The sequence below is a fragment of the Enhydra lutris genome, unplaced genomic scaffold (assembly GCF_002288905.1).
Source record: "Enhydra lutris kenyoni isolate GAN:26980312 unplaced genomic scaffold, ASM228890v2 scaffoldscaffold6, whole genome shotgun sequence".
Taxonomy (NCBI): Eukaryota; Metazoa; Chordata; class Mammalia; order Carnivora; family Mustelidae; genus Enhydra; species Enhydra lutris.
Genome location: NW_019154090.1, coordinates 42,664,439 through 42,680,900, shown reverse-complemented (window position 1 = coordinate 42,680,900; position 16,462 = coordinate 42,664,439). Strand labels below are relative to the sequence as shown.

General features: G+C 40.1%; 1 protein-coding gene across 3 annotated transcripts in view; it reads left to right on the top strand.

Annotated features, from left to right (window-relative positions):
- The window catches only part of LOC111141570 (sorting nexin 5), a 29,125-nt gene extending 13,163 nt beyond the window's left edge, over positions 1 to 15,962 (top strand). For all 3 annotated transcript variants that reach the window (XM_022494215.1, XM_022494213.1, XM_022494214.1), the window contains 11 exons: positions 1,520 to 1,630; positions 2,929 to 3,050; positions 4,359 to 4,482; positions 6,314 to 6,409; positions 7,743 to 7,848; positions 7,934 to 8,009; positions 8,989 to 9,028; positions 9,119 to 9,205; positions 10,766 to 10,925; positions 13,923 to 14,008; positions 15,175 to 15,962. In XM_022494215.1, the coding sequence (XP_022349923.1) occupies positions 2,977 to 3,050; positions 4,359 to 4,482; positions 6,314 to 6,409; positions 7,743 to 7,848; positions 7,934 to 8,009; positions 8,989 to 9,028; positions 9,119 to 9,205; positions 10,766 to 10,925; positions 13,923 to 14,008; positions 15,175 to 15,225 (900 nt within the window). In that variant the 5' untranslated portion in view covers positions 1,520 to 1,630; positions 2,929 to 2,976 and the 3' untranslated portion in view covers positions 15,226 to 15,962. The remainder of the gene's footprint in view (positions 1 to 1,519; positions 1,631 to 2,928; positions 3,051 to 4,358; positions 4,483 to 6,313; positions 6,410 to 7,742; positions 7,849 to 7,933; positions 8,010 to 8,988; positions 9,029 to 9,118; positions 9,206 to 10,765; positions 10,926 to 13,922; positions 14,009 to 15,174) is intronic.
- Positions 15,963 to 16,462: the final 500 nt, after the last annotated feature.

Below are 16,462 nucleotides of genomic sequence, written 5' to 3'. Positions count from 1 at the left end.
TTATTTATTTATTTATTTATTTATTTATTTATTTATTTATTTATTTATTTATTTAAAAAAAGATTTTCTTTATTTAACAGAGATTACAAGTAAGCATAGAGGCCGGCAGGGAAGAGGCCCCCTGCAAAGCAGAGAGCCTGGTGCAGGACTTGATTCTAGGACTCTGAGATCATGACCTGAGCAGAAGGCAGAGGCTTAACCCACTGAGCCACCCAAGTGCCCCTCCTCATCCAGTTTTTTAAAAAGATTTTATTTTAGAGAAAGAGAGCACAATGTGGGGGTGGGGGGTGGGGGGTGGGGGGTGGGCGCAGAGAGAGAGGGAAAGATAATTGTAGCAGACTCCCCATGGATCCTGAAGCCCAATGCAGGCTCTATCTCCAACCCTGAGAACATGATCTGAGCTGAAAATCAAGAGTCAATCTGAGCTATCCAAGTGCCTTATATACAGATTTTTAATTTGACAGAGGCAATATGCCAGTCTAAAAAATGTGGAGAGTAAATACAGTGTTTCAGAATCCATCCTTTCAGGAACATTTTCATTGTGCGTTCTCCTTCCATACTAGTTAAAATGCACTGAATGCTTGTCTCATGCCAGGCATTGTTGTAAAGAGTTTACATGTATTTAATTTTCTCTTTATAATAACCTTATGGTATTATTGTATTATCACAGACGAGGAAACTGTGCCACAGGTTTAAGTAAAATAAATAGCTGAGGCACAATTTGAATTGGGCAAACTGCCCCCCCTTTGCTACCATGCGACAAAACTTTTATTAACATTTTGAACAGCTGTTGAGAAAACCAGTGACTCAACTATTATTGAAAAATTGGTAATTTCTAAACTTAAAAAAAAAATAGCTGTATAGTGCAAAGCAGTGCCATCATTAGGCACTATGAATTCAAGACTGAAGATGCTATACAAAGCTTTTGGGTTATAGCACATCTCCAGCATAGAGACATGCTATGTGTATGGTCCTTCCCCATGTGGATTTCTCTTAATACCTTGGTGGCTTGATTAGCATACCGCACTCAGGAGGCAGTGTGACAACTATGTGATTATATCTGCCTGACTTGACCTGAGAGGTAGAGTTTTGTGAAAAGAATTCCTTAAAGAACATGTTGAATCTTCAGGGGTGACTTTTTTTGGTTTTTTTGTTTGTTTGTTTGTTTTGTTTTTTCTTTAAGATTTTATTTATTTGACAGAAAGAGATCACAAGTAGGCAGAGAGGCGGGCGGGGGAGGGGGGATGCAGAGAGCCCAAAGTGGGGCTTGATCCCCAGGATTCTGAGATCATGACCTGAGCTGAAGGCAGAGGCTTTAACCCACTGAGCTCCCCCAGACCGCCCCTTCAGGGGTGACTTTTATTATAGTAAGGAGATCACACGTTGCTGCTTTTGTTCTTGACTGGGTCTCACTGAGATGTTTTTCATGCAGAATTTTCCCATAGCACCAGCCCAGGAAACCCGAAACACTTTATCAAAAAGTGGTGGTTACCATTTAACTTCTTACTGTTTTTCACAGACCACGCTGTCCACGTTTCAGAATCCAGAGTTCTCTGTTACAAGGCAGCATGAAGACTTTGTGTGGCTACATGACACTCTTATTGAAACTGCAGACTATGCTGGGCTTATCGTAAGTGCATTTTAGAAAATCAGATAATTTCTGAAGCCAGTTTCTTCTACCTTTTTCTCTACCTCTACCGAAGGCAGAGGCTTAACCCACTGAGCCACCCAGGCGCCCCCATTGTAGCCTTTCTAATAGTGAGAAACCTGCCCCTCCTTATCTATATTTACTTATTTGTTCAATCTTAATATACATTTAAAGTAGCTTCAAGATTCCTAACCTATATACCTGAGATATGAATTTACCAACTAGAGTACAGTGTTTGTGTAGTTTTTTGTGTGTCTCTGTCTTACAGTTTCAAGTGAAAACATGATTTCCCAAAGTTAATTAGACCAGCTCCTTTTCCCTCCCACCCCAGTATTTGTTTTGCTTAAAGAGACTTTTACCCATTTTTTTATAATGGTTTGTGAAAACTCTGATTTCATCTATCAAGTAGAGCATGTGCTATTGGTAATGGCTAAACTTAAATAAGACCTGTATAATAGACTAATTAATTCATGGCTTGAATCTTCTCTACCTTTTGGGTTTGGTATTTTCTCTAGTACTTTTGGGCATCAGGTAGAATTGATTTCTAGGAAAACCTCAGTAGTGGTGATGATATATAGTAGATTTCTCAAAAGTGTTGTCCACTCAAGGAGTAGGAGAAGCAGTTGTCTTTGTGCTAATAAAAGTAGTATTGAAGCTTGTGTCTGAGAATATTCTGTTCACCTAAAATTGGAATCTTTTTATTATCCTCTGGAATTAAAAATTGCCTTTAATGTCTAGAGCCAAATTTTTTTTTTTAAGATTTTTTTATTTATTTATTTGACAGAGAGAGATCACAAGTAGATGGAGAGTCAGGCAGAGAGAGAGAGAGAGAGAGAGAGAGGGAAGCAGGCTCCCTGTTGAGCAGAGAGCCCGATGCGGGACTCGATCCCAGGACCCTGAGATCATGACCTGAGCCGAAGGCCGCGGCTTAACCCACTGAGCCACCCAGGCGCCCCTAGAGCCTAATCTTGATGGTGCTTCGTTGACTTCATTTTAGCACTGATTGCAATATATACATTTTAAATGGACATTGAAGCAGGCTAAACACTATTATCCCCTATCAATCATCCGTAATGGGTAACCTGAAAAAATGACAGTCTGAGTGTCCAGTTGTGGGGAGGAGACTTCTTTTATATGGCCAAGAGGAATAAGGTTAAGAGAAGAACAGGCTGACCTGTTAGATAGCCCCACTGGGCTGGCTGCCTCTTTGTGCATAGACACTGAGTAGACTATCACTGCCAGGACAAGAGTGCTCGTGAGTTAACCTGCCTTTCCTACAGATTCCACCTGCTCCTACGAAGCCTGACTTTGATGGCCCTCGAGAAAAGATGCAGAAATTGGGAGAGGGTGAAGGGTCTATGACCAAAGAAGAATTTGCTAAGATGAAGCAAGAGCTGGAAGCGTAAGTGGGTTTTCTTGATAGGACTCTGGGTTTTTTTTGTTTGTTTGTTTGTATTTTATTTATTTATTTGACAGAGATCACAAGTAGCCAGAGGTGGGGGGGAGAGTTTCCCCGCTGAGCAGAGAACCCGATGTGGGGCTCGATCCCAGGACCCTAGGATCATGACCTGAGCCGAAGGCAGAGGCTTAACCCACTGAGCCACCCAGGCACCCCCAGGACTCTGTTCTTTTGAAAAGAACCAAAGTGATGATGTATATAGAAATCAGAAGAAGCTGGCAGTTCTCTTTAAGTATGGAGTTAATTAGTTCTCTAATGTGTGGTCTTGTAGAACTGCATTTTGCAGTTGATTCCCTATGGACACTGGATAGAGTGATTGTTTTCCCCCAGGTGGACTGCTTGTTACAGAATGCTGGTCTGGCATAGTGAAGAAGAAAGCCTTTGTCTGTATAGATAAAGAACTCCGCAGGCGAAGTTCGGTGACTAGAGGTATAGCTGAAACTAGATTGCAATGATGTGGTTAGAAGGAGCACTCTGAATAACAATCACATTGATGGTTTGAAAGAAGTCCTAGGTTCACAGGAAGCATCTTTTAACTTGATTATAAGTATTTCAAACAAAAATGTATCACAGTTGGGGATTTATATTAAAGTTAATTATGAAATTATCCTTGCACTTCTTTCTCTTGACCCTCTCTCCCCGCTCACACTATCAGTGTGGTGCCCATTTCAGCAGTTGTCCTCCATGCTCTGCCCAGTGTCCATATTCTCTGGGGCTGGTGTTCACTTGGCTCCAGGTACTAAGTCATTCCACACATGCTGGAGTACCTGTCATGGCCTGTTATGAGGATAAGGTACTGAGCACAATAGACTAAAGTCCTACCACTAAGAAGTTGAGAGTGATCTGTAATGCCTGGGTTGAGATGACTTTATAATGTGTGATAATTCCAAGCCTTATTAGACTTGAGTGCTCTGTATGTGGCTGCAGGACTAAGGCGTTCTGATTGACCCTTGAAGCCAGTGTTCTATGGCTGCTAAATACTAGCAGCCATTGCATGTGGATTGGGGCTTTGTAGGCTTACGCTCTCAGCTCCCGTTGTAGTATTACTTTCTCCTTCCTTTTTTTTCCCTACAGGTTCCCAAATGGCAAATGCCTAATTATTAACTAGATAAGAGGTTGTACCAGAATGTTTTGGTCTAGTTTGAGTGTTTTCCTTAAGTGGTATGAGCAGAACAGTGGTGATAACTGGGACCAATACTGGTTATTTAGTCAAGTGGTCCCAGCTTAATGCCTTGTGTGTTTCTCTTCCAGTGAGTATCTCGCGGTCTTTAAGAAGACTGTATCCTCCCATGAAGTTTTTCTACAGCGCCTCTCTTCTCACCCTGTTCTCAGTAAGGATCGCAACTTCCATGTGTTCCTGGAATATGATCAGGATGTAAGGCATTTTTGTTCCCATTTCCATGATCCATTGAAAATGTACATGACAATTTTTTTTTTTTTCTATTCTTCTCTCTTCTCTCCCCTACCCCCCTTAGGAAAGGGGGAAGAGGGAGAGTGAGAGAATCCAGAACAGGCTTTATACCCAGCACAGAGCCCCAATGTGGAGCTTGTTCCGTCAGCCCTGAGATCATGACCTGAGCTGAAATCAAGAGTTGGATGTGGATGCTTAACTGACTGAGCCACCCAGGCACCCCTACTTGACTGTTGTTTTTTTTGTTTTGTTTTGGTTTTTTTATATGTTTGAGGGGCACCATGCTGCCTATCAGAAGAGCATGCACCTCTTGATCCTTGGGGTCATGAGTTTGAGCTCCACACTAGGTATAGAGATTGCTTTAAAAAAATAAAAAATAGAAATATACTTGATGGCCTGATAAATTTTCTGGAAAGTTGACTTTTAAAAGTACTGAATTTTTTAATGACACAGTGAAATCCTTTTTTAGATACTGTCTCCACCTCCCCATTTCAAGATACTTTTGTAAAATGCTGCTTGAAGATTACTTTTTGCCCCTTTCAATGAAGGACTGGATTTTGCTCTCCGTTAATTTTGGGATTGTTACTTGTTTTGAAAGGTTTTATTTATTTATTTGAGAGAGAATAAGCAGCTGGGGGGCAGAGGGAGAGGGGGAAACAGACTGCTCACTGTGCAGGGAGCCTGATGTGGGAAGTAAGATACCCAACTTACTGAGCCACACAGGCACCCCAATTTTGGGATTGAAAGGAATTTTCAGTTCACATTTGCTTTTGGTTACCTGTTTGTTGGAAGGAATTGTATGTTTTGCACCTCTCCCCCCTTTTTGAAAGATTTTTGAGAGCAGGTGTGTGCACACAAAAGCTGGGGGAGAGGGAGGGGAAGAAGCAGACTCCCTGCTGAGCTGGGAGTTGGACCTGGGGCTCCATCCCAGGACCTGGAGATGATGACCTGAGCTGAAGGCAGACACTTAACCATCTCTGACATCCAGGAGCTCCTGTTGCCCTTTTTTTCCCTCCCCCCCTTTAGTTTTGTTTTGTTTTGTTTTGTTTTTTTTTAATTCTTGATATGTGTGAGGCAGGCCTTACTTAAAATTTCCTCAGCATCTTCAAACCAGTAAAGTTCAGTCAACAGCATAGGACATTACAATAATTCAAGGAAAGATTTTTATTTTTTTTTTTTTAAAGATTTTATTTATTTATTTATTTGACAGAGAGAGAGAGAGAGATCACAAGCAGGCAAAGAGGCAGGTAGAGAGAGAGGAGGAAGCAGGCTCCCTGCTGAGGAGAGAGCCCGATGCGGGACTCGATCCCAGGACCCTGAGATCATGACCTGAGCCGAAGGCAGCGGCTTAACCCACTGAGCCACCCAGGCGCCCCTCAAGGAAAGATTTTTAAAGGCCACTATCTCATGCCTGACTGGGTCAGTTGGAAGAGCATGCAACTCTTGATCTTGGGTCCATGAGTTCAGGCCCCATGTTGGGTGTAAAACCTTCTTTTAAATAAATAAGTACAACATAAAAGCCAGTGAGACTTAGTGCCACATATTTTTCCAGAATATCTTGGGTTATACTTTTAGAACTATAACCAGTGTTTAAATTTTGCTATTTATTTCTATTTAGACCTGGTGGCTAAGATGGAATGAAAGATATTTTATGTGTGTTCCTATACTAGGACACAGTATCACTTGGAAGATATTTAAAGCCAAAAGTACTTAGAAAAACATGTATACCATAAACTATTACATGATTTTCTTCTTTTTCTTCTTTCTCTTCTTTTCTTTTTTTTTTTTTCCCAAGCTAAGTGTTCGGCGGAAAAATACCAAAGAGGTGTTTGGTGGCTTTTTCAAAAGTGTGGTGAAAAGTGCTGATGAGGTCCTTTTTTCTGGAGTTAAGGTAAGGGCTTTTAGCTGTTGCAGAAAACTCTTGACTTCATGTGAATAGCTGACTTTTTATTTCTTCACAAGAGATATTTGTGAAACAAATGTATTAACTTCACAGAAATGTAAGTAATTTTAAAATCTTGGGTATTTTTATCTACTTACTGAATTTTCACTTATATTTCTAAAATACTGTGTTCTCTTAAGTGAGAGGATAAGAACAGTCTCATTTAATTCATTTTCTCCTTTTCTGTATAGAGAGCAGTTATCGAATTACTATTATTTTTTTTCCCTTTAAAGATTTTATTTATTTATTAGACAGATCACAAGTAGGCAGAGAGGCAGGCAGAGAGAGAGAAACAGGCTCCCTGCTGAGCAGAGAGCCCGATGTGGGACTTGATCCTAGGACCCCAGGACCATGACCTGAGCCGAAGGCAGAGGCTTCAACCCACTGAGCCACCCAGGCGCCCCAGTTATTATTTTTTAAAAAGAAAATAAGCTACAAGATTATAGTATTTCATGACATTCTGCAGAACTACACTGTCCACTTTGGTAGTCCCAGCCGCACCAAATTTTTAATTTTATTCGTGTGTCAGATTTCAAGGATCTGATGTGAAGAAAAGACTGTAAAATATTAAAAGTAGTTTCACCTGTTTTTTTGTTACTTATTTTTATAATGTGGCTACTAGAAAATTTTAAAATAGCGTATGTCATTCACATATTTCTGTTGGACAAAGCTGTCTTAAAAGACTAAATTGATATTTAGCTCTTCTCAGCCCCTTCCACTTTTTAACTGAGTTACCCTCTTGTGTCTAAATTGCCACTTATTGAGGGCCTGAGCAGCGAGCCCAGGGTATAGGTGCTGAGTAGAGGGCATTGTCAGGAATTTGGAAACTCTAGGAAATTTTCCTTGGTGCATTTTTAGGTGTATGGGGCTATCCTGTTCCCGTGTAACATGGAATGTTTGGCATCCCTGATTGGTGCTCACCAAATATACATCCCCTTGCTTCCCCCGCCCATACAGAGATGTGGGTATCTACTGCTGGGTTCCAGCCTGCCAGGCAGAACCACTTCTCTTGCAGGATTGTTGGATGTTAGAGAGGATACCACAGTTTTCCTGGGCGTTGTTGAATGGCTCTTGAAAATGGTTTTTTCTGTTGATATTTCCTGCTAGCACTTGAGTTTTGCTAATCTTGGGTATGAAATGCTGTCTTGTTAGTTTGGGTTTTTCTGGTCCATAGAGGTTAAAGTTCTTATGCTTGAGCTTATTTCTTTAATGTTTCTTCTTATGAAAAATACATTCATATTTTTCAGAGTTTTGCTTCTTAAATTTCTTTTTTCCCCTTTAGGAGGTAGATGACTTCTTTGAGCAAGAGAAGAATTTCCTCATTAACTATTATAATAGGATCAAGGATTCGTGTGCAAAAGCTGACAAAATGACCCGATCTCATAAAAGTAAATACCATTTACCCACTAGACACTTAGCTTTGCTGATGTACTAGCTCTGTTCATATAAAAAGGGCTGTCCTTGTTTTTGCAGATGTTGCAGATGACTATATCCACACTGCAGCCTGCCTGCATAGCCTGGCTTTAGAAGAGCCCACGGTCATCAAAAAGTAAGTTTTGTTGGAAAAGCATTTTACCTACTCCCAGTTGACAACTCATGAGTGGTATAATGAAGAATGACTGTATGGTTTCACTTCTGCTTTTGAGTACCAGCTCATCAAGAGTAGAGGATAGTATGGTCTCTAGGACTCAAATCTTTACACACCCTGTGAACATAGACACATTTAAGATGTTTGTACGGTACTCAGCAGGCACTTCTATACCAAACATGGTAGCTCTTGTCAAAGATTTTATTTTTGTCAAACTGTCTGTCTCCTTTTTATATTGATTTAATTCTGGATTTGTGTCTGAATGAAGTTTGCCTTACACATTCTCTGGCAACTGGTGTTTCACTTGAACAGACTTAAGACTTATAAGTGCCCTAGACTTAAGAAATTTGTTTTGGTTAAGGTGGTCTTAAGGCGAATACAGTGACCCCAGTCTGGTTTTGAGCTTTTTTATATGAATTTTTCAGTTTCTTCATCCTGGGCTTTTCTGGTGTGAGGCTGCATTCTACTTAACACCTAGGGCTTGCTTGGTATAACGGGTGGTGGTATTTCTGATTTGAAGGTGGAAGTCCAGCTGTCAAAACCCAAATGAAACCGTAGCTTTTTAAAAATTGTATTTATTTAAATAATGTATTTTTGTCTTTGGGATACCCATGGTGACAGCTCATTAGAACCTGCCCTTGGTTAACACAGCTTTGACATTGATTAAATACTATCTTGGAATACAGTTACTGCATGGCAGGGTGGCTGAGGGGCACTGAGAGGTTGATAGCCACAAGTGTGGCACTGTAGATGTGCTTAGTTCTGTAACCATCTTCTCTGCTAGATTGGGCCAGTTGGTGATGAAAGTACTACTTTGATAAATTAATTCTAAAGCACCAGTGGCTCAGATTCTTGCATTTACTCATTCATGTCTTACTGATAAGGTCCTATTTCATACATGATTTAAGACCGTAAGCCAGAATCACGTATATTTTTTCAGGTACCTATTGAAGGTTGCTGAGCTATTCGAAAAACTTAGGGTAAGGATTTCTGTGTTGGTCTTCATAATACATATTTTATAATCTGTAGATTTCTGCTTCGATGATGGTGACCTTTACTTTTTTTATTAGAAAGTAGAAAGTCGAGTCTCCTCCGATGAAGACTTAAAGCTGACAGAGCTTCTCCGATACTACATGCTCAACATAGAGGCTGCTAAGGTAAGGCAGCAGTTGTTATAATACAAGACCACGTTTCATTACCCAGAAGAGGTTTCATGCTAGAGATCTATTTTGTTGTTGAAAATGAAAGATGGGAATTTTTCAGGATTGTTTGTATAAAAAATTCAGTAAACTGAGATAAGTTTGGCCAGAAATTGAGCTGATTTGGGAATTGCAGTTCAGGAAACAGATGATGTAGCAAGCTACAGGCAAGTGCATTAAGGGTTTGGGCTGGGCTTGTATTTAGTAGGAGTGTGAAGAGAGGGACATCCAAACAGTAAGTTCATTTGGCTTGAGGAGATTTCTTCCAAGAAGTGAGTTGATAAGTCAGGAGACAGGTATCTTGTGGTCTTCTGTAAATTGGGCATTTGAAATCAGTCTCTTAGTTCTTAGGTTCCATTCTTTTGAGGGCACATTTGAGATTCTCCATTTCATAGCTTCTGGTTCCATTTTAGATTGAAATTTTTCTGCAGTAACATACCTTTTTGTGGCATTGTATCCTTACTTTGTATCAGGAGCAGTAGGGGTGGTGCCAAGTGAACAGAAATTTGGGGGATTATAGGCTATTGGATGTGGTAAAACTGAACACAACTGTTTCTGAGGGAGAAAAGGTTTGGGGATTTTGTGACTTTTTATTGAATTGCAGTTTTGAGTCTCTAAACCAACCATTACTTATCAAAAACAAGACTAAGTGGTAAGCAAAATGACCTTTGGGAATGAAACATGCATTCACTGGGCATAACACTGCCGTGAATGTCATTAGGAAGTAGAAATTCATTATTTTACTCAATAGTTTCATATTAATTAATCTGTCTTCTGACATATTTCCTTAGTTTTATATTTTTATATACATTAGACTATATTTCTTTTTTTTTACGTTAGACTATACTTCTTATTTCCTATTTGAATGGACTTGAAATGATGATAAACCCAGGTTTTTAAAACACATGTATGTTGAACCTCCCATACCTGTTCTATTTTAAATAAGGAGGTAACTCGTACTTGGCTAGAGATTGCAAATAGTCTTGGTTTCAGATGAGAGCCTCTGATGGACTTGAGGCAGGGCTTGTGGTGGGGAGAGGTTAGAACAACTTTCTTCTGCTGCCTCACTGTTTTAGTAGCATCACTTGACCTGTCCAGCAGTGCTTTCTGTTCTGGTAGAAGGTGGTTAATTTTCTGAAACTGCTTTCCATGATTGAATCATGGAAATGATTTGATTTTAGTTTTCACTGTTGGGTTTTTGTTTTGTTTTGGGGGGGGGGTGTTTTTAATCCATATAAAGAATTTCAAAAAGCTCTCAACAGTGCTGCAAGAATTATTGCCCCCAGGCTAATCTTGAGATTTAAAAAAAAAAAAAAAGTATTAGAAGGGGGAGGTAGAAGTGGACTAGATTGTTGCCTTTTGACATTTCGGGCCTTGCATTGCGCCCCACCACCACCACTTTTTTTTTTATTTTTTAATTTTAGAGTAGTTTAGATACTTAGTTTTCCCGTTTTGGTCTCTAGCAATCTTTCAGGATAAGTTTAACTACCATGTCCTGTCTCTTAATTTTTTTCTCAGGATCTCTTATACAGACGTACCAAAGCCCTCACTGACTATGAGAACTCAAACAAAGCCTTGGATAAGGCCCGGTTGAAAAGCAGAGATGTCAAGTTGGCTGAGGCACACCAGCAGGAATGCTGCCAGAAATTTGAACAGCTTTCTGAATCTGCAAAAGAAGGTTGAACAGGGCTACTCTTTACTTCTTGCTTTTTATTTGGAAGTAATTTCAAACTTGTAGAGAAAAGTTGCACAGATAATACAGAGAACACCCACGCATTCTTTCCCGGGAGTCCCCTAGTTGTCCAGTTTGCCTCTTCTGCTTCCTCACTTGCACATGCACATGGGGTGGGTTTTTTTTGTTTTTTTGTTTTTTTTTTTTCCTTTTTCAGTCATTTGAGATTAAGTTGTATCTGTTGTCCTTTTATCCCTAAAAAAAAACTTTTGTGTATTTCTCTTAGATCCCTATAGTATACTTACTGACTTTGGTAAACTTAGATATAATACACTCCAGCCTGTTGTCTATATTCTCAGTTTGTTGTTTGTCCCAACAATGTCTTCCTGTCTAGGGTTGCCGTTAGGCTACCATAGCTCTTATGTCTCCTTTAATTTGGAAGGGACCCTGCCCCCGCCTTTTTTTTAAAACATTTGCCTTTTGGGGGACCACAGGCTCTGTAAATAGTGAATAGTGTTCCTCATTTTCAGAATGTCTGTTCTGTCATGAATAGGTTCTGTTTGTGCATTTCCAGCAGAATACTGAGTTATGTGTCTTTCAGGTGTCTCATCTGAGGGCACTTTATGTTCCATTTCCGCTCATTTGTGGTGTTAATTTTGGTTATCCAATCAAGGTGTTGCCCAATTTCTTCACTGTATAGTTAATTTTTTCCCTGTGCTGCTAATCAGCAGTGTGTGGGGAGACAATTTAAGACCTTGCAGATAGCCTGCTCTTCAGCATACTTTCTCCCTAAATTTAGTCTGTGTTGATTCTTGTCTGAGCCAGCCTTTACTGTGATGGTTGCAGAAAAGTGATTCCTCTCCCCCAGTTCTGGCATTCTCTTCCTACACCCTTGGCATCATCACCCTTTAAACACAAGCCTTCCCTTTTCCACATTTCCTTCCTTGTCATTATTAGAGTCATTTTTTTTTTTTAAGATTTTATTTATTTGACAGAACACGTGAGTGAGCACAAGCAGGGAAGCAGCTGAGGGAGAGGGAGAAGCAGGCTCCCCACAGAGCAGTAGGAAGCCTGATGCAGGACCGTGGGATCATGACCTGAGCAGATGCTTAACTGACTGAGCCACCCAGGCACCCAAGAATGTTATTTTCCTGAATGTGAATGTAATTATAGTGATGCTCTGTACCTGATTCATCCCAAACTTGGGTTTCTGTGAGAAATCCCTGTCTCATTTTAAGACTTTGTTTTCTGAGAACATTTCCACCTCCCCAGGACATTATCTGATAATGTCTTGATAACCAGCAATGAGCAGTAGAGTTCCATTGTCTTGGCTCATTGTTTTCAGTATCGTAATTCCTTAACTTTAAGGGTCAGAGCTGCTCTGTACAAAGATCTTGAAAAGGGCATGCAGATATGTGCACATGGCTTTTGGATTATTTTTCAAAGGAACCTCCTTACTAGCATAGTAAAATAAATCTTGCCCTTTGTTTAATTAGCTAATTTATAAGGAAAAGAACAAACTTAAACTACTGGGTTGAAATCTTACGATATTAAATAGGCAAGAGTTTACTAGCTCTGATGGCTTTCAGAGCAGATTAAAGAAAAATCTCAAGTCTTTTTATAGTGGTGCCAGTTTAGGCCTGTCCTTGCCTAAGGTTTGTTCCTGTATTAGATTTTATCCTCTTTATTCAAAATGTAAGTCTGGTTATACTATATTTAAAAATACAGTTTTATGTAGAATACTGCAGTGAATGGGTCTTGTCTGCCTCTGGTCCAGGTTCTTCCTGAAATTCATGACTGAACTGATAGTCAGTTGAACGAGCATAGTACAAATGAAGGTGGTGTGAACAGGCATCAACGGGAGATGAGACAGGTTAGCGTTGAGTCCTGGTCCTGGGTGCAGGCCTAGAGGAAAGGTGAGTTTATCTTGACCTCTGCGAAGACCTATTTAGTATATCCAAGGTAATTAACCCATCATGATAATTTGTTTTGCAAGTTTTTACTTTTTAATGTTGGCTGCTTGATCTTTCTTTTGGCCAGTGCTACATTAGACCTGGTGCAGGAGGGTAAGTTTGCTCCTGAGGACTGGACCCCCAGCTGAAGCTGGAGAGGATTTTGACCAAAGGAGTGATGGTCAGAACTGGGTTTATGGAAGGAATCCAAGGGAGAAAGTACTTATTGGCTTACCCTAATTTCTAATGGGGCATTAATCCTGAATAGTGTTTGGTGATAGGAAACAACAGATGTAAAGGGCATATTGTATAGATCTGTCTACAGAGAAGCTGTCTGAACGTACATAAGCAGTAGTTTCAAAGTTTAAAAATAATAATTTAAAGAAATGGGCGTAGGTGCAGGTTATGTATGTGTGGCTCACCACCTCCCCAGCCTTCTTTCCATAAGTACTGGTAGCTAGAGGTTTAGGGCAAGACTGTTCATTTCATAGATTCTCTAAGTAGTCTGTGGCATCCTCTCAATTTTGATGCTCAGTAATTGGGTGCAGTGCTCATTTTAAAGGCAGTGACAGGGGTGCCTGGCTGGCTCAGTAGGTAAGAGCATGAGACTCGATCTCAGGGTTAAAAGTTCAAGCCCTACGTTGGGTGTAGATAGGACTTAAAAATAAAATTTTAAAAAACAAAGGCGGGTGCCTGGATAGCTCAGTTGGTAAAGCATCTGCCTTCAGCTCAGGTCATGATCCCAGGGTCCTGGGATTGAGCGCCGAGTTGGGTTCCCTGCTCAGCAGAGGAGTCTGCTTCTCCCTCTAACTCCCTCTCTGCTCATGTTCTCTCTCACTCTCACTCAAATAAATAAAATCTTTAAATACATAAAGACAAAGGCAGGCACATCACTATATTGTCCATAAAATGTCAGGTATGTGTCCCAGTTTGCAGAGAATAAAAAATAGAAAATGTGTGTATCAAAGTGTTGGAGATTATATGTAAGAATGATGTTTGGAAATTAAAGATTAAAATTGTTCAGCTTTTGTTGGTAACTTTTCTTTTATAGAACTAGTCAATTTCAAACGAAAGAGAGTGGCAGCATTTAGAAAGAATTTAATTGAAATGTCTGAACTGGAAATAAAGCATGCCAGGGTAAGTGTTTTTCCTTTAAATTAAGCCAACTTTTTAGGCCACCCCCTACCCCATTATTTTCCCAGCTCGCCATCCCAGTATCATTGGCAGATGAGGTTTGCTTTGAGGTATTAATCTCCTGTGATATAGGTGGGAGTTACTTGTTGGATTATTTTTTCTTCAGCAAACCAAAATTCTGTAACATGATGAAATAGTGTTTTTGAGAAGAGCATATTAGTATCTTAGGATATTTAATTTTTTTTTTTTGTTTAGAAAGGAAGAACTTCCTTGTATATTTAAGGTTTGTAGCTTAATTTGGTATGGAACAGGTGGAGGAAAATGGTTCTCAGTGTTGGGTATGCATTAGAACTCCTTAAGGAGCCTTTAAAGTGTTTCCTGGAGCAGTTGGCTCAGTTTCTGGGCGTGGCTTTTCACACAGCTCCTGGGTACAGCTGCCTGTGAGTCCCAGGAGTCCTGTCTGGCCCAGGGCTACAGGATCAGCAGGGAGCCACAGTAGGAGGGAACTGCCACTGGCCAGTCAGCACTGGTTAAGCAGGAAGACTTTGAACATATGTGTGTATTTTGAGTTTCTTTATTTTGACTACACCATTTATTTACTTTTTGATTAAGTTCAAGTCTTGTTGTGTATGACCTTTTAAATTGGGGTTTTAGAGTGTCCTGCATATGTAAATCATACCCATGGTGTTCTGGGTGTTCGGAGTTTTCTCAATTCCTTTTAAGTGAGAACTTTGTAAAGCAATTTGTGGTAGACCTTTATGAATATTCATCATTTATAATCTCACTCATAATTAATTTTTAGCACCTTTTTATCTGGTCTTTCCAAGGCCTTCAGTTTAAAGAACAACTCTTCTGTAGTGTTTAGTTTACGTCACAGCAAAATTGGCAGGATTGAATTGAGAGCAGACCTGGGGTGGCAGCTGTGAGCCTCTCCAGGTGGTAGTCCCAGACCCTCAGAGGATGAGGAACTCACCAACGTGAAATTGGGGTGCATGTTGTAGCATGAGGTGCAGTTGTGATTTAATGAAGAAAAAGGTAACCCAGTTTGGTTGGCTTTAAATCTCTTATGAAAAGCTTAAGTTGGTGGGTTTGAGTCAAATTCTTACAGATAAGTAGGAGGTCTGGATTCTAGAGAGATGCATTGGTCTACTTTAACTTTTGTCTTCCAGAACAATGTCTCCCTCCTGCAGAGCTGCATTGACTTGTTCAAGAACAACTGATCTGCCTTTTCTCTGAATGAAGGAGGCGAATGTGAAAGAAAGCCAGCATCACTTGCACTTAAATCATTACCACAGAAGATTTATTACCTTTGACTTCAGTTTAAAATTATGTGAATAAATATTTTGATTTCTAAAAATCTTAACACTTAACCATGTTGGTTTAAAAATATTTCTATTGCATGCTACTTGGACATAACTAATCTTTTCCTTATGCATTTAATACCTCAGAACGGTCAGAATCTACATACTGGGTATTCCTGTAATTTGTCTTTAGTTATTAAAGAGTGCAGGAAACGTGCCTTCTGGAACCAAGTATAAGCAATGGCCTGGTGCATGTTGTCTCATGGTTTCATGTGCCCGTATCCCTACAAACCAGTTAATTTAGAGTAGGTGCCGCTGATGACAGAGAAGTCAGCGCTTGTTGCAGGTAACACACATTCCATTCCTTACTGTGATTTCCTCCCTGCCTTGGACTCCTGGTTCTTTAGTCACCTTAAGTGATTGTATTATCACAAGAACAAAAAAATCTCATTTGTCTTTATATACCCTTTGCAGCTCCATATTTTGTAGTTGGGGTATATTTGAGGGGCAAGAAATAACTTAGGGTATGAGAAACAATACGGCCTGCACTTTAGAAGATGGCCTGTTCATGTTAAGATGTGAGCCCTTTTCCTGACCATAGGGGGAGGTGTGTGTGGACTTTTTATAAAGTGTATAATAAAATAATAAATCATGTTACCATACGGAGTGTTTTTGTGGAAAAGAAGGCCCAAGTGTGCCCCAGGACTTCACGTGGTGCTAGGGCTTCAAGGTCTCTGCCCATCGTCCTAGGCTCTGTTCAAATCCTCATCTTTTGAGACTACTGATGGCCAGTGTTTTAGAAGGTCCCTATATCTGGATTTGTTGGCTTGCTCATGGGTTCAGTTTGGGTTTGTACTTTTTACAGGCTTAGCATAAGTGATGCAGTGTTCTCAGGCCACATAGCTCCTGTTGTTGGTGATGACTGAGCATTTAAGGTAGTATCTGCTAGGGGTTCCCATGTAAATTTAGTGTTCTTTTTGTTTGTTTTTGTTTTTTAAGATTTTTTTTTTATTCATTTATTTGACAGAGGGAACACAAGCAGAGGGAGTAGGAGTGGGAGAAGCAGGCTTCCCACTGAGCAGGGAGCTTGATGTGGGGCTCAAAATCAGAACCCTGGGATCACGACCTGAGCCAAAGGCAGACATTTAACTAAATC